Source organism: Prionailurus viverrinus, chromosome C1 (assembly GCF_022837055.1).
Source record: "Prionailurus viverrinus isolate Anna chromosome C1, UM_Priviv_1.0, whole genome shotgun sequence".
NCBI lineage: Eukaryota > Metazoa > Chordata > Mammalia > Carnivora > Felidae > Prionailurus > Prionailurus viverrinus.
This window is the reverse complement of record NC_062568.1, coordinates 156,153,151-156,176,193: the sequence shown is the minus strand read 5'-3', so window position 1 is coordinate 156,176,193 and position 23,043 is coordinate 156,153,151. Positions and strand designations below refer to the sequence as shown.

Below are 23,043 nucleotides of genomic sequence, written 5' to 3'. Positions count from 1 at the left end.
TAGTAGCATCTCTCTCCACAGATACTTGGCAAACCAGAAGGGAGTGGCATAATATACTCAACATGCTAAATGAGAAAAATCTGCAAAGAAGAATACTCATTCAGATCAGAAGGAGAGATAAAGAGTTTCCCATACAAACAAAAACCAAAGGAGTTCATGAACACTAAATCAGCCCTACAAGAAATGTTAAAGGGGATTCTTTGAGTGGGATGGAAAGACCAAAAGTCACACAAGACTAGAAAGAAACAGAGAAAATCTCCAGGAATCATGACAAAACAGGTAATAAATCAGCACTAACACATATCAATAATTACTCTGAAATTAATGGACTAAATGCTCCAATCAAAAGACACAGGGTGTCAAAATGGATAAAAAAAAATAAAAAGCAACCATCTATATGCTGCCTACAAGAGAATCATTTTAGACCTAAAGACACCTACAGATCGAAAATGAGAGGATAAATATTTATCATGCAAATGGTTGTCAAAAGAAAGCAAGAGTTACAATACTTATATCAAACTACATTTTTTACGTTTTATTTATTTTGAGAGAGACAGAGTGAGACAGAAAGAGAGAAAGAGAGAATGTGGGTGAGGGGCAGAGAGAGGGAGAGAGAATTCCAAGCAGGATCTGTGCTCCCAGCACAGAGCTCAAAGCAGGGCTCAAATTCATGAACATGAGATCAGGACTTGATCTGAAATCAGGAGTTGGACGCTCAACTGACTGAGTCACACAGGTACTCCCAGACAAGCTACATTCCAAAACAAAGACTCTAACAAGAGATGAAGAAGGGCACTATATCATAATAAAGGGGACTATCCAACAAAAAGATGCAACAACTGAAATATTTATGCCCTCAAATTGGCAACACCCAAACAGATAAAACAATTAATAACAAACAAAAGAGGTACTTGGGTGGTTCAAGTGGTTAAGTGACCAACCCTTGATTTCAGCTCAGGTCATGATCTCAGTTCCAGGGCTTGAGCCCCAAGTCAGACTATGCACTGACAGTGTGGAATTGCTTGGGATTCTTTCTCTCTCTTTCTCTCTGCCCCTCCCCAGCTCACACATCTGCTGTCTCTCTCAAAATACATAAATAAACTTAAAAAAAAATAATAATAAAAGAACTCATTGATAATAATACAATAATAGTAAGCAACTTTAATACCCCACTTACATCAATGGACAGATCATCTTAAACAGAAAAACAAGGAAATACTAGTTTTAAATAAAAAACTAGCTTTAAATGATACACATTTTTTTTCAAATGCACATGGACCATTCTCCAGAATAGATCACATACTGGGTCACAAATCAGACCTCAATAAATACAAAAAAACTGAGATCATACCATGTATCTTTTCTGACAACAAAGCTATGAAACTTGAAGTCAACCATAAGAAAAAAGTGGAAAGACCACAACTACATGGAGGTTAAAGAACATGCTACTAAAGAATGAAGGGTCAACCAGAAAATTAAAGAAGGAATTAAAAAATACATGGAAACTCATAAAAATGAAAACACAGTCATCTAAAACCTTTGGGATATAGTAAAACAGTCATAAGAGAGAACTATATATAGCAATACAGGTCTATGTCAAAAAGCAAGAAAAATCTCAAACAACTTAGCCTTACTAACAGAGCTATAAAAAGAACAAACAAAACCTACCAGCAGAAAAAGGGAAATAATAAAAATTAGAGCAGAAATAAATGATATAGAAACAAACAAAAAAGCAGAACAAATCAATTAAACCAGGAGCTGGTTCTCTTAAAAAATTAATAAAATTAATAAAAATATTAATAAAAATTAATAAAATCTTGCCAGACTTATCAAAAAGAAAAGTAAAAGGACCCAAATGAATAAAATAACAAAAGAGAGAAGAGAAATAACAACCAACACCACAGTAATACAATTATAAGAGAATATTATGAATAATTATATGCCAACAAATCAGACTATCTGGAAGAAATGGAAAGTCTTAGAAACATATAAACTACTAAAACTAAAACAGGAAGAAATAGAAAATTTGAACAAACTGATAAAAAGGAAAGAAATTGAATCAGTAGTCAAAAATCACCCAACAAACCAAAGTCCAGGGCCAGAAGGAATTCACAGGGGAATACTACCAAACATTTAAAGAGTTAATACCTATTCTTCTCAAACTATTCCAAAAAATAGAAATGGAAGGAAAACTTCCAAACTCATTTGATGAGGCCAGAATTACCCTGATTCCAAAACCAAAGACTCCACTAAAAAAAGAACTACAGGCCAATATCCCTGATGAACATGGATGCAAAAATTCTCAAGAAGATACCAGCAAATCATATCCAACAGTACATTAAAAGAATCAATCACCATGATCAAGTGGGATTTATTCCTGGCCTGTAAGAGTAGCTCAATTTTCACAAATCAATCACTGTGATACATTAATAAAAGTAAGGATAAGAAACATATGATCCTCTCATTAGATGTAGAAAAAGCATTTGACAAAGTACAATATCCATTCATGATAAAAACCTTCAGCAAAGTAGAGATAAAGGGAACATATCTCAACATAGTAAAACCCATATATGAAAATTCAATAGCTAGTATCAGCCTCAATGGGGAAACCTGAGAGCTCTCCCTCTAGGGCCAGGAACAAGACAGGGAGGCCCACTCTCACCACGGTTATTTAACATAATACTGGAAGTACTCACCTCAGCAATCAGATAACAAAAAGAAATAAAAGGCATCTAAATTGGCAAGGAAGAAGTCAAACTTTCACTATTTGCTGATGACATGATACTCTATATAGAAAACCCAAAAGACTCCACCAAAAACCGCTAGAACTGACACACGAATTCAGTAAAGTCACAGGATACAAAATCAACATAGAGAAATCTGTTCCATTTCTGTATACCAATAATGAAGCAGCACAAAGAGAAATCAAGGAATCAATCCCATTTACAATTGCACCAAAAACCGTAAGATACCTAGGAATAAACATTACCAAAATGGTAAAAGATCTGTACTCTGAATCTATAAAACACTGATGAAAGAAATTGAAAATAACACAAAGAAATGGAAAGACATTCCATGCTCACAGACAGGAAGAACAAATATTGTTAAATTGTCTATACCACCCAAAGCAATCTACACATTTATAGCAACCCCTATCTAACTACCACCAGCATTTTTCACAGAGCTAGAACAAACAATCCTAAAATTTGTATGGAACCACAAAAGACCTCAAAGAGTTAAAGCAATCTGAAAAAGAAAAGCAAAGCTGGAGGCATCACAATTCTAGACCTCAAGTTATGTTACAAAGCTGCAGTAATCAAGACAGTATGGTACTGGCACAAAAACAGACACATGGATCAATGGAATGAACAGAAACCCCGTAAAAAGACCCACAACTATATGGTCAACTAATCTTTGACAAAGCAGGAAAAAAATACCCAATGGAAAAAAGACAGTCTCTTTAAGAAATGGTGTTGGGAAAACTGGACAGCAATATGCAAAAGAATGAAACTAGACTACTTACTTACACCATACACAAAAATAAATTCAAAATAGATGAAAGAACCAAATGTGACACAAGGAACCATCAAAATCCTAGAGAAGAATGCAGGCAGAAACCCCTTTGACATCAGCCACAGCAACATCTTACTAGACATGTCTCCAAAAGCAAGGGAAACAAAAGCAAAAATGAACTACTGGGACCTCATCAAGATAAGATGCTTCTGTACAGCAAAGGAATCAATCAGGAAAATTATAGAATGGGAGAAGATATCTATAAATGTCATATCTTATAAAGGGTTATATCCAAAAATCTATAAAGAACTTATTAAACTCAACACCCAAAAAACAAACAATCCAGTTAAAAAACAGGCAAAAGACATGAATAGACATTTTTCCAAAGAAGACATCCAGATGGCCAACAGACACATGAAAAGATGCTCAACATCATTCATCATTAGGAAAATACAAATCAAAACTATGATGAGATACTACTTCACACCTGTCAGAATGGCTAAAATTAACAACACAGGAGACAATGGATGTTGACGAGGATGTGGAAAACAGGGAACCCTCCTACACTGTAGGTGAGAATGCAAATTGGTGCAGCCACTGTGGAAAACAATATGGAGTTTCCTCAAAAAGTTAAAACTAGAACTACCCTATGATCCAGCAATTGCAAGACTAGATATTTACTCAAAGGATACAAAAATACTAATTCAAAGGTATACATGCACATCAATGTTTATAGCAGCATTACCAATAACCAAATTCTGGAAAAAAACCCAAATGCCCATCGACAGATAAATGGATAAAGGCGATGTGGTGTGTAATTATGTGTATGTATACACACACACACACACACACACACACACACACACACACACAATGGGAATATTAGTCATCAGAAAGAATTTAATCTTGCCATTTGCATTGATAGGGATAGAGCCAGAGACTATTATGATAAATGACATAAGTCAGTCAGAGAAAGACAAATACCATATGATTTCACTCATATGTGGAATTTAAGAAACAAAAGAGACGAACAATAGGGGGAAAACAAGAGAGAGGCAAATCACAAAACAGACTCTCAACCAAGGAGAACAAACTGAGGGTTACGGGACAGTGGGATAGGTTAAATGGGTGATGGGTATTGAGGAGGGCAGTTGCTCTGATGAGCACTGGGTATTGTATGTAAGTGATAAACCACTAAATTCTATACCTGAAACAAATATTACACTGTATGTTAACCAGAATAAATAAAAACTTGGAAAAAACTGAAAAGAAAGAATTTTTTTTTCAGTTAAAAAGAATTTTATAAATAAATAAACAAGTAAGTAAGTAAAATGGATTCTCCCTTCAAGAAACCTACCATCAAGTTTTATGAAAATAAGTGTGTATGTGTGTACATATAAAGAAGTTAGAGGAACATAAACATTCATAAAGATCTATGAACTTGTACAACTATTTCATGATAAACTTTTGAATGAAAACAAAAATATAGCATAGTACTGTATATAGTGATTTAACTTCATTAAAAACAAACTAATCCCCTCTGTTATATAAAAAAGAAGGAAGATGTGCAAGGATACCTACTAGGCTATTTTTTTTTTAAGCTTATTTATTTATTTTGAGAGAAAGTGTGTGTGTATGGGAGGGGCAAGGAGAGAGAGAGAGAGAGAGAGAGAGAGAGAGAGAGAGAGACGTCCATTCTCACCAGTGTTGTTTAACATTGTGTTAGAAGTCCTAGCCTCAGCAATCAGACAACAAAATGAAGTAAAAGGCATCTAAACTGGCAAAGGAGAAGTCAAACTTTCACTTTTCACAGATGACATGATACACTACATGGAAAACCTGAACAACTCCACCAAAACACTGGTAGAACAGATACATGAATTTAGCAAAGTTTCAGGATATAAAATCAATGTACAGAAATTGGTTGCATTTCTACATACCAATAATAAAGCAACAGAAAGAGACATCAAGGAATCGATCCCATTTACAATTACACCAAGAATCATAAAATACCTAGGAATAAACCTAAGCAAAGAGGTAAAAGATCTATATGCTGAAAACTATAGTAAGTTTATGAAAGAAATTGAAGAAGACACGAAGAAATGGAAAAACATTCCATGCTCATGGATCGGAAGAACAAATATTGTTAAAATGTCAACACTTCCCAATCTATACATTCAATGCAATCCCAATCAAAATTACACCAGCATTCTTCTCAAAGCTAGAACAAATAATCCTGAAATTTGTATGGAACCACAAAGGACTCTGAACAGGCAAAGTGATGTTGAAAAAGAAAACCAAAGTGGGAGGCATCACTAAATCCCAAACTTTAGCCTCTACTCCAAAGCTGTAATCATCAAGACAGTATGGTATCGGCACAAAAACAGACACACAGACCAATGGAATAGAAGAGAGAACCCACAACTAGACCCACAAGTGTACGGCCAACTAATCTTTGACAAAGCAGGAAAGAATAACCGATGGAAAAAAGTCTCTTTAGCAAATGGTGTCGGGAGAATTGGACAGCAACATGTAGGAATGAAACTGGACCACTTTCTTACACCATACACAAAAATAAACTCAAAATGGATGAAAGGCTAAATGTGAGACAGGAAACCATCAAAACCCTAGAGAGAAAACAGGCAACAATCTCTTTGACCTCGGCCGCAGCAACTTCTTACTTGACAGGTCTCTGACAGCAAGTGAAATAAAAAGCAAAAATGAACTATTGGCACTTCATCAGGATAAAAAGCTTCTACACAGCAAAGGAAAGAAATCAACAAAACTAAAAGTCAACCAACAGAATAGGAGAAGGTATTTGCAAATGACCTATCAGATAAAGGGTTAGTATCAAAACTTACCAAACTCAACACCTGAAAAACAAATAATCCAGCGAAGAAATGGGCAGAAGACATGAATAGACACTTTTCCAAAGAATATACCCAGATGGCTAACAGACACATGAAAAGATGCTCAACATCCCGCGTCATCAGGGAAATACAATCAAAACCTCATTGAGCTCCATCTCACACCAGTCAGAGTGGCTAAAATTAACAACTCAGGAAACAACAGATGATGGCGAGGATGTGGAGAAATGGGAACCCTCTTGCACTGTTGGCAGGAATGCAAACTGATGCGGCCACTCTGGAAAACAACGTGGAGATTCCTCAAAAAATTAAAATAGAATTACCCTATGACCCATCAATAGCACTACTAGAATTTATCCAAAGGATACAGGAGTGATTCATAGGGGTACATGAACCCCAATGTTTATATATAGCAGTGCCATCAACAATAGCCAAATTATGGAAAGAGCCAAATGTCCATAAACTGATGAATGGGTAAAGAAGATGTGGTATATTTATACAATGGAATAGTACTCAGCAATGTAAAAGAATGAAACCTTGCCATTTGCAACAACATGGATGGAACTGGATGGTATTACGCTAAGTGAAATAAACCAGTCAGAAAAAGACAGATATTGTATGTTTTCATTTATATGTGGAATTTGAGAAACTTAGCAGAAGACCATAGGGGAAGGGAAGAAAAACAAATTACAGAGAGGGAGGCAAACCATAACATACTTCTAAAGACAGAGAACTAATAGTTGATGGGGGAGAGAGCTTGGGGGAGAAGGGAAAATGGGAAATGGGTATTGAGGAGGGCATTTGTTGGGATGAGCATTGGGTGTTGTATGTAAGTGATGAATCACAGGAATCTACTCCTGAAGCCAAAACTACACTATATACACTGTATGTTAGCCAACATGACAATAAATTATTTTTTTAAGAAAATATATAAATGCAACAAAGAAGCTGGGCCTTAAGGAATATGGATAAAATGAAATTATGAGGAACAGAAATCACATATAAATAAGCAAGATTTATAAAGGTAATAAAATACAAAGAGAGAGAATAAGATAAATAGGACAGTGCAAACAAAAGAGAACATCCAGACACACTCTTATGAGAGTGAGAAATTATAATAACCCTAGAGTTATTTCAGACAAAAAATTTAAAACTGCAGATCCAAAAGAATGAATTAAAAGTTGAAGCAACTGATCTGAAGAACCTTTCTATGATGTCTAACCAAAAGGATAAGAAAAGATTTCTTTTCTTTTTCTTCTTCTAAAGATTCCCGAAACCTTCTTTAAGTATGATGTTCTTTCCATTTCAGTTCAAATCTATAGTTCAACAACTTCCCAGCCTCAAAGGCCAACATGGTCAATAGACCCAGAAATACAGAAAAAAATCAGATTTCAATGGTGAAAGGAACAGTTATTAAGTTAAGATGAATGACAGAAGTAAATAAAAGTGCAAAAGTCCTGGGGTACTTCTCTTTAAATCAATCAACAAATATTGTTTGGGTACCCTGAGTATTTTTACTGTGTTTACAAATAAGTATACAAACAGCAAGTGCTCCTTCAACAATGAATCAGTAAAGGTACAGTACATTTCTCTCTAAAGAAGAAGATGAAATGGAGTGGCATAGACTGAACAATGGTACCATGCAAAATTAAATTACAGAATTAATAAGGTAGATTTATATATATATATATATATATATATACATGTGTGTATATATATATGTATATATATAATATATATTTTTTTAAGTTTATTTATCTTAAGAGAGACAGAGACAATGAGAGTTGGAGAGGGCAGGGCAGAGCGACAGGGAGGCAGAGAATCCCAAGCCGGTTCTGTACCATCAGTACAGAGCCTGACACCGGACTTGAACTCACAAAACCATGAGATCATGACCTGAGCGAAACCAAGAGTTGGACTTAACCAACTGAACCACCCAGGCACCCTTATATATTTGTTTAATGTTTATTTTTGAGAGAGAGATAGAGAGAGAATGAGTGGGAGAGGGCAGAGAGAGTAGGCAACAGAGGATCCAAAGCGGGTGCTGTGCTGACAGCAGAAAGCCTGATGTGGGGCTTAAAGTCATGAACCATGAGATCATGACCTGAGCTGAAGTCAGATGCTTAACCAAGTGAGGCACCCAGGCACCCCAATAAGGTAGATGTTTTATCTTCCACTACACATTTCAATAACACTCCTGTGTAATCAAATTTCAAAAATGTTTAAAGGTCGTAAAGAAAAAAGCAAAAAAGAATATACAAGTAAAAACACGTAAATGGGGGGTGCCTGGGTGGCTCAGGCAGTTAAGCATCTGACTTTGGCTCAGGTCATGATCACACAGCTCGTGAGTTCAAGCTCTGCGTCAGGCTCTGTGCTGACAGCTCAGAGCCTGGAGCCTGCTTTGGATTCTGTGTCTCTGTCTCTCTCTACCCCTCCCCCACTCATGCTCTGTCTCTCTTTCTCTCAAAAATAAATAAACATTAAAAAAAATTGTTTTAATGTAAAATGGATCAGTATTATTAATGGTTGGACCTATTCTATATGAAAAGGACTCAGAAAAAGCAAATATTGACATTATGTGCAGATACTGAATCACTTAACCAAATGTTTCCCCAAAATACCTTCCACAGAACTCTAATCTCTCAGGATACATGTGGAAAAAAATCAGATAACTTTGGGAATAATGACTCTATATCCAACACCTGCCCCAACTCAGAAGGTCACAGTGCATATAAGCGTATCAAAGTTCTAAGAAAGTCCATAATAAAGAAAACTGCTTAATAGTTATTAAACCCATATTTTCCAAATCGATTTGACCTGGAAATATTTTCCCCTAAATATTATTAGTATGCCATAAAACTAATGTTCTGTGAAACATAATTTAGACATGCTAATATAAACCTATGATAGGGGCACCTGGGTGGTTCAGTCGGTTGAGCGTCCAACTTTGGCTCCGGTCATGATCTCGCGGTTTGAGAGTTCAAGCCCCGTGTCGGGCTCTGTACTGACAGCTCAGAGCCTGGAGCCTGCTTCCGATTCTGTGTCTCCCTCTCTCTCTGCCCCTTCCCCGCTCATGCTCTGTCTCTCAAAAATGAATAAATGTCAACAATAAAACAAATTTAAACCTATGATAAAGCATAATACCAATTCTGTTTCTCTTTGAATACTATAAAAAATTTCAAACATACAGAAAAACAGATGATCTCAATGAACATTTAAATACTCTCTACCTAGGTTCAATAGTTGTTAACATTTTATCATATTTGCTTTGTCTCCTCTTAGTGTTATAAATATTATATCTATAATTTACATATACATAAAGAACAGCAGACACACCAGAAGAGATAGACAGATGGTAGGTAAGTAGGTAGACAGAGTCTGAGACATAGGTAGTCCCCATTTCTTGAGTTTCTACAATATGTAGCCTCTTAATAAATCTCTCTTAACTTTGAAGTTACTCGTATTTCTTGCAAGAAGGTAAAAAAAAAAACAGCATAAAATAAATTTAAAAATGAAAACAAAATACGAGTCACCAATTTATACAGAATTAAAGTCAATATTAAATTATCCTACAGATCATGTGCTTAGGCATATAAACTTAAAAACCAAACTGACAAAAAAATTTTGTTTTTCAACAAAGCAAGTACTGATAACACCCCTGGGATCTGCATACGTTCAGATCAAATGTTTACACTAACTGTATTATACTTTGTATCAATAATAGTTGTCCCAAAATGATACTTCTAGGTTATCAGAAAGAAAAAATGTTAACAAAAATTCATTAGCCTATTTAAAAATTTAAGATTATGTTTTTAAAAGGTTTTTATCAAACACATCTAAAATTTAAAAATCCAGCACTCAAAATGTTACTAATCAGCTATCTGAAATCCTCACTCTCCAGGATTATTGGGACGCCAGATAACTAAGATTTTATCACTTCTAGGAATAACCTTAAAAAGTAAATATTTCAGGGGCGCCTGGCTGGCTCAGTTGGTTAAGCGTCTGACTTCAGCTCAGGTCATAATCTCATCGTTCGTGAGTTCAAGCCCCCCATCAGGCTCTGTGCTGACAGCTCAGAGCCCAGAGCCTGTTTCCGATTCTGTGTCTCCCCTTTCTCTCTGCCCCTATCCTGCTCACACTCTGTCTTACTCTCTCTCAAAGTAAATCTTTTAAATCATCTATGAAGTTTTTGTTTTAAAGAATAAGTAAATAGGGGCGCCTGGGTGGCTCAGTCGGTTAAGCGGCCGACTTCAGCTCAGGTCATGATCTCGCGATCCGTGAGTTTGAGCCCCGCGTCGGGCTCTGGGCTGATGGCTCAGAGCCTGCAGCCTGCTTCCGATTCTGTGTCTCCCTCTCTCTCTGCCCCTCCCCTGTTCATGCTCTGTCTCTCTCTGTCTCAAAAATAAATAAAACGTTAAAAAAAAAAGAATAAATATTAAGATTTTACAAACATCTAACATACAAAAGGTGTAGACTTCTGAGTTTAGATATATAAAACAGTCCATATTAAAGAATCTTATAAAACTCTCTGAATATTGAAAGTATTATAAAAGCTAACATATCTTAATATTTGGAAATTATAAATACTTCCTTGATAAAATAACCAAATAAGAAAAAACACACAGTTTCAAAAAGCATAAAGTTAGTACAGGATTTCCACTAACTCTTGAGGTGAACTACAGAAAATGAGAAAATGTTATTATTTTTAATATATTGATTCTTAACTCAATTAGCAAATAAAATAATCAAAACTCAAAAGACAAAATTCATCTTAAAAAGCTTTAAATGTGAAAATACATGAATGAAGTTAAACATAAGAAAGGAAATATTTACTAACCTTTATTTCCTAACATCACAGCAAGGTGTAAAGGAGTGTTTCCTAAAATTAAAAAAAAAATTAAATTAGTGTAAAAACATAGAAAATTGTTATTTAAAAGTGGTTTTAGCTCCTTCAGAAATTTCACTGACAGATTTAAGTAAAATGTGACTGCAAAATGACCCTGTTTATATGGCAAATTCAAAGTCAGAGGATGCCATGATTTCTAAACACAATGTATTCTAAACCAACCCCCACCAAAAAAAAGGATAACCAGTTTGCTTTTGAGATTTCTTCTCCCAAGAGATTTCACAGATTCCTTTCCTGCTAATTTCTCTATCATATCATTCTTTGTTCATTCAGCAAACAATTTAAATACCTACTATATACTCATCTTTGGGGACAGATATCAAAAATACCTAATCCCTCAAGTCGTTCAGAAGTCTTCTGTTAGAGACTGATAGGAAAATAAATAATTGCTATTACTTATTAGAATAAAAGAGAGTATAGCATGATAATGGAATAAAGAACAGAGCTCCTAATTTTGTCTGTGCAAACAATTAACTATTAAAGAGGGACCATGTTGAAATAAGTCTTGAATGGGTTAAAAATTTATAGGCAAATAAAGCAACTCACTATTATACTGTGTTAAAAACAATTTAAAAATTAAAAACAATTCCCCCAAATTACATTCAAATGCAAGAACAGATCATACTTTGCAAACAACAAAAACAACAAAAAATGTTTATGGCCAGTGGGGGTAAAGAGAATAGTAAATAATGAAATTGGTAAGATAAGCAAAAGGCTACACTATGAAGTTTGGAATATATCCTTTTAGTTGATGTTATACAATGACTAATTTAATTTCAAAATGATACCCTAAGCCACACTAGTAGCCTAAAAACCTCTTGATTATAAAAGAAAGAAAACCTATAGTAATATTTGCAAATAAAGTTACTAAATAAAATTTGTGTATACTAATTTTCAGATTCAGTATTAGCATTTTTACAGAAGGCACCACATGAACAATTTTTGCCTATAAAATGAGCTGCACACTTATCAAGAAATCATATACAGCATAAAACAAGATTTAACTACTTGTTCTAAAAACCTTATATATGATCTAAGGCACCTGGGTGGCTCAGTAGGTTAGGTGTCTGACTCTTGATTTTGGCTCAGGTCATGATCTCATAGTAATGAGATGGAGCACCAGGGATGGGCTCCACACTGGGTGTGGAACCTGCCTGAGATTCTCTCTCCTACTCCCTCTGCCCCTCCCCTGCTTGACCATCACGCACGCACACATGTGCTCTCTATCCAAAAGAAAAAATCTTTCTTATTTATTTTGAGAGACAGAGAGAACACACACATGCACAAGCAGGGGAGAGGCAGAGGAGAGTGAGAGGGAACCCTAAGCAGGCTCCGTGCTGCCAGCACAGAGACCAATGTGGGGCCCTATCCTACAAACCAGGAGATCATGACCTGAGCCAAAATCAAAAGTTGGATGTTCAACCGAGTGAGCCACCCAGGCGCCCCCCAAAAAAATTTTAAAACCTTGTATATGATCTATCCCATTCTCTTAGTTTGACAAAACCTATCCAGATGGTTAAGACACACACACACACAGACACACACACACAATCTTTTGCTGAATAAAAGCACAGTGGAATAAGAACTGTCTGTAAAGATAGCCAGATAGTATTTTGCGCAAAATTTAGAAGTTTAATAAATTCAATAAACTTAAATTTTCTCTGTAAGTAATTTTACAAAACAAAAACCTGGACTACAGTAAATTTCTTAGTCTTCACTATTAGGAACAACAACAACAAAAAGACAGATTTGGGGACATAATTCACATTATATTTTCCCGAAATAAAATTTCCACTAGCAACTAGGCAATCTACTCCCCAGTTTTCATACCTCATAACTAATTTTACTTGAGATATGGAAACCTCTATAATACACGTTGGTTTTTTTGTTTTGTTTTGTTTTTTTGTTTTTTTTTTTATTTCAAAAGAGAGTGAGTCAGGGAGGGGCAGAGAGAAGGAGAGAGAATCCCAAGCAGGCTCTGTCTGCACTGTCAGAACAGAGCCCAATGTGGGGCTTGAACCAAACAACCATGGGATCACAACCTGAGCCCAAGTCGGATGCCCAACCTACTGAGCCACCCAGGTGCCCCACATTGTTAATAATCATACACTGAAGCATGTCCCCAGATAAGAAGTTTTGCTCACAACACTATTTAAGAAGTAAACTTTATGAGTTGCCAAGTTACTGGCATAGGCTATTTTCCAAAAAAACAAACCAGTTCTCCAAAAATCCCAGACCTTTTAGGGAGCTAGCAATCTTCTTTTATGCTATTATCTAGTCCTATGAGGTTTTATTTTTATCTTATAGAGTCAATATTCATTTAGATTTACTTACCATTTTTGCTGCTCTTCATTCCTTCCTTCATCTCCCACCTTCCATTAGAATTTTTCTTCTACTCAAAACATATCCTTCAGGATTACCTTTAGTGATAGTTTGATAAGTGATTTCCCTCAGGTTTTTGTTTGTAAATGTGTATTCAATTTCAATCTTAAAAGGATATTATACTGAGTATATAATTATTGATTGGATGCTATTTTTTCCTCACATTCTACGTGGTCTTATGGTTTCCTTTTTTGTTGAGAAGCCAGCCATAGAACTTTCTACTGCTCCTTTGAAAGTAATATGACATTTCTGGCTGCACTTATGTGTATGTTTTGTTTTGTTTTTCAAATTAATCAGCCTTTTCACTCCCGTGTGGATTCCTTTGTTTATTCTACTTGGGTTGGACTTGTTGAATACCTGAATCTGTGTCTTTCACAAACTTTGTAAAATTCTTAGCAAGTATCTTTCCAAATATTGCTTTAGTTCCATTTCCTCTCTTCTCTCTTGGGGTTCAATTAATGTAAAACTTCTTACCCTTTCTATTTAAAAAAAAATTTTTTTAATGTTTCTATTTATTTTTGAGACAGAGAGAGACAGAGCATGAGCAGGGGAGGGGCAGAGAGAGGGGGAGACACAGAATCCGAAGCGGGCTCCAGGCTCTGAGCTGTCAGTACAGAGCCCGAGGGGAGACTCAAACCCACAAACTGTGAGATCATGACCTGAGCCGAAGTCAGATGCTCAACTGACTGAGCCACCCAGGCACCCCTTACCCTTTCTATTTTTTTAAAAACTTCTTTCCCTTTCCATTTTTCATTAAAGATATTTTCTTCTAACCTATTTCCAACATCACGAATTCTTTTTCAGGGTCTAAAACTGTTAGTAAGCCTATTTATATAGTTTTAAATCCCAGTTATTATTTTTTTCCATTTGAGAATTTTTATTTAGCTCATTTTCTTTCTTTTTTAATTTTTTTTTTATGTTTGAGAGAGAGAGAAAGACAGAGAGCAAGCAGGAACGGGCAGAAAGAGAGGGAGACACAGAATCGGAAGCAGGTTCCAGGCTCTGAGTTCTCAGGACAGAGCCTGATGCAGGGCTAGAACTCACAGACCGTGAGATCATGACCTGAGCCGTAGTCAGCCGCCCAACAGGCTGAGCCACCCAGGCGCCGCTGGCTCATTTTCAAATATGTGATTTCAATTTTTATAGTTTCCAGTTCTCTGCTAAAATATTCAAACTGATCTCTTATCCCCCAAGAACATAATAAATGTTATTTAAAGCCTCTAATAATAATTACAATAAATGAAGTTCTGGTGGGCTTCTTTTAATTCCTCCCCCCGAAACCCCAGTTTTCATCATGTTGTTCAGTTTCCTTATAATGTTGGTCATCTTTAATTATAAATGATTTTAATTTTTTATTTTTTTATTTTAGAGAGAGCATGAGTGGGAGAGAGGGGCAGAGAGAAACAGAGACAGAGACAGAGAGAGACAGAGAGAGAGCGAGCATCCTAAAAGGGCTCCACACTCAGCATGGAGCCCAACGCAGGCATTGATCCCACAAGCTTGGGATCATGACCTGAGCTGAAATCAAGAGTTTGAAGCTCAACCAACTGAGCCCCCAGGCATCTCTAATAATATACTGGATATAGTATTTAATGAGCTCTCTCTATAAAAATTTGAAGCATAAGAAACAAACCACCCAGATACTTTCATTTGCTTTTCACATGTGGCCGGAACTACTAGACTTCATTAATCCAGGGACTGACATTTTTTCTGGCCCCCATAATGACACAAAGTTGTGCTTTAGCCTCCATCAGAGTTGATTTACTTTCAGTTCACCCTTATTCCTAAGGTGCAGTTCTTCAAGTTACATGCTAAAAGAGCAGAGGACTAAAGAGATATTCACACTTAGTAGGCACTGGCCTCCACCTCTTGTCCTCTTACCTCAGTGAGGCCATCAAAAGTGCTGCTCAGCCTCTTAACTACTTCTTTTGGCTTTACAAAAGCTACTGGGGCAAAATAACCTAAAATGGGAGGCTTAAATCTTTGGATTTCCATCTTCTGCCAGAACTTGGCCCAGTAATTACTTCCTACCTTGTTAGATTTCCAATAACCTTAAGTTAAATATTTGATTCTTATTTGTTTCTAAGGAAGACTAATCCTGATCTAGTCCATCATTACTAGAGGCAGAAATGATGCTTCAATTTTATTTCTTAACTTTTCTCCATATCTGTAATACTATGCCTTCTATTCTTTGGTACTATTAATGCATAAAAATGAGATAATTTTATGAGCACTAATGATCATAACTTCAATCAAAATATAATTATTCTTAGTACTTTTAAATCATTCTTATCTCAAGTTCAATTTTATCAGTAACTAATCTTTCCATTCATAATCTTTGCCATTGACTCAGCCATAAATTTTCCATTTTTTCCAATCTCCTTTAGATGTGTCTGTAAAAGTCTTTTCCCTTCCTTTTAGTAGATGCCATAGCTACTATTTTTAGACCCAGCTAGAATACTATTTCAGGGAAAGGCACAATTCCCACCTGGGACTGACTGACTTTCTTTCTTTTCTTTCTTTCTTTTCTTTCTTTCTTTCTTTCTTTCTTTCTTTCTTTCTTTCTGTACTAGAAAATTATTTTCTGCATTTTTATTTTGGTGCTAGAACTGGCTGGGAAGACTATCTTTTGCTGCTGGAACCACAATGTTTTAAGGTGGTTCTCATATTCTCTACCACCTCAGTTACTGGTTCTAAATCAGGGACAATTTTATGCCAAGGGAACAGCTGGCAATGTCTGGCACATTTCTTGTCAAAACTGAGGAGTGGGGGTGCTAATGGCATCTAGAAAGTAGAGGCCAAGGATACTGCTAAATACCTTACAATGCACTGGACAATTTCATCCCACAAATAATTCTCTGGCACAAAATGTCAAGAGCAGAGGCTAAAAAACTGAAATAGATAAAGCCCAACTGCAAAAGGAAAAAATGGAGCTTTACCTAAGAGATTATTAGAAAAAGAAAAAAAAATGTTAAAAAGTCCACACAACACTGCAGGAGATCCGGATACATACAAACCCAAGATTAGCTCTTACTCTACCACTTTCAGTTATACGAATCAATAAATACCTTTGGGCTTAATCTAGTTTGCAGTGAGTTTCACTTGCAATGGCAAAAACCATTACTAATATAATAAAAGAATATAAAGCCTTATTTGCCATAATCACAGTTTGGGAAATTTCTATTTTTTAAAAGTGCTTTTGCTTTTTATTCTGTCTTTATCTGGGCTTTTAAAATGGGGGGGCGCCTGGGTAGCTCAGTCAGTTGAGCATTCGACTTTGGCTCAGGTCATGATATCGTGGTTTATGAGTTCAAGCCCCATGTTGGGCTCTTGTGCTGACGTCTCAGAGCCTGGAGCTGCTTCAGATTCTGTGTCTCCCTCTCTCACTCACACTCTGTCTCTCTCTCTCTCAAAAATAAAAACACATTAAAAAATAAATAAATAAAATGGCATTTATTTTCTGCAGTAACACAGAATATAGACAGATTTTAAATTCTGTTTGCAGTAAAATTTACACCTTTTTAGAAAATACTTTTAAACTTAACATTTATCTAACAGTCAAAAAATAAACCATACATTTGATTCCCTTTTACAAAAAATGAAGAAATTAATGCTTTTATTTCTCATCTCCATTTTTGTTTCACTAATTTAATCAATAGTTATAAACCTTTTTCTTACCTTTTATAGAATATATGTCTTAAATTTTGAAGCAAAAGATTTTTTTTTTGGAAATTTGCTGTCAAGATTGTAATCATATTTACTATGATTATTAGATTTCATCTATGGTACATTTAAGTGGTTTCAATGTTCACTATCAATGCTTTTCTGACACAACTCCTCCTTTCTTGGGTTAATCATGTAAATTCATCTCTTATGATTTGGGGTATTTCTTTGAATAATACTTTTCAGGAATGATAGCACGGTGGTTAATCTATTTTCTAGAATGTTATTGTTGCTTTCACAAATGAATACCTGACTAGAAAGAATTCTACAGTTAGAGGATGTTACAGCAAGTATGATCTAATATTGCAGAGGTCTGAGGCCAAACTGATATTCATTTGTTCAATAGCAATCTGTGCTCTTTACTTATATATGTATAGAACTCTTCATTAAAATTTAAAATATCACCAAGATATACAGAATCTCTTTTCATTAATTTTCTATGAGTTGTAACTTTGGAGTCTGAACCAATTTTAGATCAAAAAATGTTTTTCTTCTTTACTTATAGCTTTGAGTATTGCCTCTGTTCTAGTTTTTCTGTTTTATTATCTGAAAATACATATTACTCATCAAATGAAATCCATAGAGGTATAACTCTGTATTTATAACTTATCCCTCATTAATTTTTCTTTTTCCTCTACAGTCTGTTTTCAAATTATTTTTTTTTTTTTACATCATTCATTTAATTTTCTATACTGTCAAGCCTTTACTTAACAGTATCTTCAGGATACTTTGATGGCACTTCTTTTAAATGAGTATTTTTCAAAGACTATCAAATGACTTTTTTTTCCTGCTCATCCATCCTGGAATGAAGATTTATTCAAATCTAGTATGGGAAAAGACAATCAGACTCCCCCCACTTTCCTCTCAGTTCATTCAAAAAATGAACGAAAGTAAAAAACCCTTTCTAAACTCTGAAGCTAAAAGAACAAGCTGATATCTAAGCATTTTCCTGTGACACTCTATTCTAATACTCTAGATAAAACGAAGAGTATCAGATAGTTGAGAGACAGAGGAGTTGTTACATAGAAATCAAAGATAAAAATAACAGTGCAAGACATATTCCTAAAACTATAAAATATCGATGAAAGAAATTAAATAATGCCTAAATAAGCAGAAAGACATCCTGAAGTCATGGATTTAAATACTGGTAAAATGACAATACTCCCCAAATTGGTCTATAATTTTAAAACGATCTCCATCAAAATCCCAACTGGCTTTTTTGAAGAAACTGACAAGCTGATCCTAAAGTTCATATAAAAATTCAGAGTACCCAGAATATATAAAACAATCTTGAGAAAGAACATCAAAGTTGGAAGGCTTACAAATTTCAAAACTTACTACAAAACCACAGTAACCAAAACAGTATGTATTTGCATAAAGACACTCCTAAATATCAACAGATCAATCATACCATACACAAAAATTAATTCAAAATAGATCATGGACAGGCGGCACCTGGGTGTCAGTCAGTTAAGCGTCCGACTCATGATTTAGGCTCAGGTCATGATCTCATGGTTCATTAGTTTGAGCACTATGTAGGGCTCCACAAGACAGCACAAAGTCTGCTTAGGATTCTCTTTCTCCTTCTCTCTCTGCCCCTCCTCTGCATGCATTTCTCTGTCTCTCTCTCTCTCAAAAATAAATTTAGGGGCACCTGGGTGGCTCAGTTGGTTAAGCATCCAACTCTTGGTTTTGGCTCAGGTCATGATCTCCTGGTTAGTGAGTTTGAGCCCCATGTTGAGTTCTGTGTTGACAGCAAGGAGCCTGCTTGGTAGTCTGTCTGTCTGTCTGTCTCTCTCTCTGCCTCTCCTCTACTCACTCTCTCTCTCTCTCTCTCCCAAAAATAAATAAATAAACATTTTTTTAAATAAATTTTAAAAAATAGATCATGGACCTAACTACAAGAGCTAAAACTATTAAAACCCTTGGAAAACAAAACAAAACAAAACAAAGGAGTAAATCTTTCTGACCTTGAATTAGGTAATGACTTCTCAGATACGTCAAAAGCACAGCACAAAAGCAAAAATAAATTGGCTTTCATCAAAATTAAAATGTTTTTTGCGCCAAAGAATGGCATCAAGAAAGTGAAAAGAGAACCTAGGGAGGAAAATATTTTGCAAATTATAAGTTTGATAGTATCCAGATATATAAAGAACTCTTACAACTAAATAATTAAAAAAAACCCGATTTAAAAACAGGAAAGGATCTGAATAGCTGTTTCTCTAAAGAAGATACACAAATGGCCAATAAGCACATGAAAAGATGCTCAAAATCATTAGCCATTAAAATGAGATACAACTTTATATTCACTAGGATGGTTATAATCAAAAAGACAACACAAGTATGGGCAAGGAGGAGAAATTGAAATAAATCCTCATACAAAGTAAAATACTTTGAAAAACACAGTTACCACATGGCCCAGCCAAAGGTATATATCCAAGAAAGTGAAAACATGTTCACACAAAAACTTCCATACAAATGTTGATAGCGGTGTTATTCATAATAGTCAAAAAGTAGAAACAACTCAAATGCCCATTAACTATAAATAAAATGAGGTACATCTATGCAATGGAATATTATTTGGCAACAGAAAGGAATAAAATTCTGATACATGCTATAACATGGATGAACCTTGAAAACAATGTGCTAAGTGAAAGAAGCCAGTCATAAAGACCATATATTGTGATTCCATTTATATGAAATGTCTAGAATAATCAAATCTATAGAGAATGCAGATTAGTGGCTATCTAGGGCTGAGGCAAATGGGGGGGGGGGGGAGGAGGAAGTAAAAGGTCAAGAGTACAGGACTTCTTCTTAGGGAATGAAAATGTTCTCAAATTGTGGTGATGGCTACAGAACTTTGAATGCAACAAAAACCATTTAACTGTATAATTTAAATGGTTCAAATGTATGGTATGTGAATAATATTACAATATGCTGCTTAAAAATAAATAGAAGATAAATGGGGGATAAGTAAGGTTGCTAGAATTGAAGCAAATATTTATTCATGCCCCTAACGATTTTAAAAGCAAAAGTCTTCCTTACAAAAGCCTTTGTACTGGACAACTTATTTTACCTAAAGAATCATCAGCCAGGTATGTCGCCTGACTAAAATAAGCTTACTTGGGGCGCCTGGGTGGCGCAGTCGGTTAAGCGTCCGACTTCAGCCAGGTCACGATCTTGCAGTCCGTGAGTTCGAGCCCCGCGTCAGGCTCTGGGCTGATGGCTCAGAGCCTGGAGCCTGTTTCCAATTCTGTGTCTCCCTCTCTCTCTGCCCCTCTCCCATTCATGCTCTGTCTCTCTCTGTCCCAAAAATAAATAAATGTTGAAAAAAAAAATTAAAAAAAAATAAAAAAATAAAATAAAATAAGCTTACTTGCCCACTTGCTTCTTCGATGTGAATATTTCTAAGATACTAGAAATAACTTTATTATTTTTCTACTGCTATAATCCTAAAGATAGCAATAAATGAAGGCAAAAAGAAGGGGTGGGCTTATTGTAGGGCACAAACTTGCCATCTGTTTCCCATATAGATACATTCTCATCCTCTAATTCAGGGATATGACATAAATAAAGTTTTATTAGAATATAACCACTTGCTGATTGTTTATGAATTGTTGGTAGCTACTCTCTCTTTTTTAAATAAAAAAAATTTAATATAATTTATTATCAAGTTATTGTCAATGTATACATACACCGTATATAGTGTGCTCTTGGCTTCAGGAGTAGATTCCTGTGGTTCATCGCTTACGTACAACACCCAGTGCTCATCCCAACAAGTTCCCTCCTCAATGTCCATCACCCATTTTCTCCTCTCCCTCACCCCCCTCCATCAACCCTCAGTTTGTTCTCTGTATTGAAGAATCTCTTCTGATTTGCCTCCCTCTCTGTTTGAAACCATTTTTTCCCCTTCCCTTACCCCATGGTCTTCTGCTAAGTTTTTCAAATTCCACATATGAGTGAAAACATATGATATCTATCTTTCTCTGACTTATTTCATGTAGCATAATACCCTCCAGTTCCATCCATGTTGTTGCAAATGGCAAGATTTCATTCTTTCTCATTGTTGATGGCTACTTTCACACAACAGATGGTAAGGCCTGCAAGCCTATATTTACTATCTTGCACTTTTAAAAAAAAATTTTTAATGGAAGTATAGTTCACACACAATGTTTCAAGTATATAACAGAGTGATTCAACAACTGTATAACTATCTTGCCCTTTGATTATGTATGCAGACCCCTGCTCTGATCAGCAAGGGTTTCATGTCATATTGCATTGCTTCCAGGATAGAACACCTGTCAGTCAATATAATTTCTATATATAATCACATATTACTATTATTAAAATTTTTTTCTCACAATCTAGTTTACTTGATTCTAGAGTCATTATTATAGTTTAATGTAAATTAGAAGTTCAAAGGTTCTGTTATTTTTCCCTTTTATCTCCCAAGTGGAGATAAAATCCATTCATCTTCACTTAAGATTTACTGAGCATTACTATGTTCTAGGCATAGTGCTAGATATTAAAGAGTCAACCACTACGATTAGAAATAATTCTTGTACTCAAGGAGCTTATGTTAACAAAAGAGAGCAGAAAAACAGAAAATGAGACAAAACAGATTATGATAGGTGTTCAGAAAAATAACAAAGAGCTAAGACAAAAATTAATAAAGGGATACATAACTTTCTGATTCTTCAGGCAGGAAAACCTCTCTAATGAGATAATGTTTAAAATGAGATCTTAAAGAGGAGTAGAAACTAAGAAATCAAAGAATAAGAAGAAAAGCATTACAGTCAGAGACCAGGAATAACCTGGCATATTCAAGGAACTAAAAGAAAACAAGTATTGCCAGAAAAGAAAAAAAAGAGACATTTGTACAAAAGATTATATCAGAGAAGCAGGCAAGGGCCAGATCATGTGAGGCTCTATAACTATGGTAAGAAATATGAACTTACTTTTTAGTGGAGAAGGCACTAAAGAATCTTGAACAGGGACATGACATGATAAAAATGACATTCCAAGATCACTCTTGTGAAGGAAGGGGGACATGGGACCAGATATGAGTCCAGTGTAGCATTCCAAGGGAAAAAAATAAAAATTGTGTTCAAAATGGTGGCAATGAAGACAGAAAGTAGAATGATGCAAAATAACCTGTTAATTAGATATGCGTGGATAGGAGGAGGAGGTGAGACAAAAAATGATCCCAATAATTGAGGCTTGAGCAACCAGATAATTAATGATGTGATTTAATAAAGGACTGGATGGCCAGGTAGGAGGGGATAAGGTGGAAAATAATAATAATAACATTTTGACAAATGAATTTTGAAGTATCTCTGAGATTCCCAAGTGGAGATAATTATAAAATATGGGAACTCCAAGAAGTCTAGATTGGAGGTATATGCAAATTTGACAGTAAAAAAAAGAGACATTTAAAATCAAACACAGAAATTTGTGAATATCCACTTTTGCCCTAATAGTATAAAAGGTAATAATAGTTATCTTTCTTCACTTCTCTATCTTCCAGGAGAAAAAAAAAAAGGACCATGTTCTAAATGGTGACAAGAAGAAAACAAGGCACTGATAACACCAGTTGCTGTTAAGAAGGGTAACTGAGTGGGTAAAGATGAGTGGGAGGCAAACTATTTTTAC

The 23,043-nt window shown here is 35.4% G+C and overlaps 1 protein-coding gene across 2 annotated transcripts in view; it reads right to left on the bottom strand.

Moving 5' to 3' along the window:
• The window catches only part of ANKRD13C (ankyrin repeat domain 13C), a 92,201-nt gene that overhangs the window by 56,713 nt on the left and 12,445 nt on the right, over nt 1–23,043 (bottom strand). For both annotated transcript variants that reach the window (XM_047871001.1, XM_047871003.1), the window contains exon 2: nt 11,218–11,259. In XM_047871001.1, the coding sequence (XP_047726957.1) occupies nt 11,218–11,259 (42 nt within the window). The remainder of the gene's footprint in view (nt 1–11,217; nt 11,260–23,043) is intronic.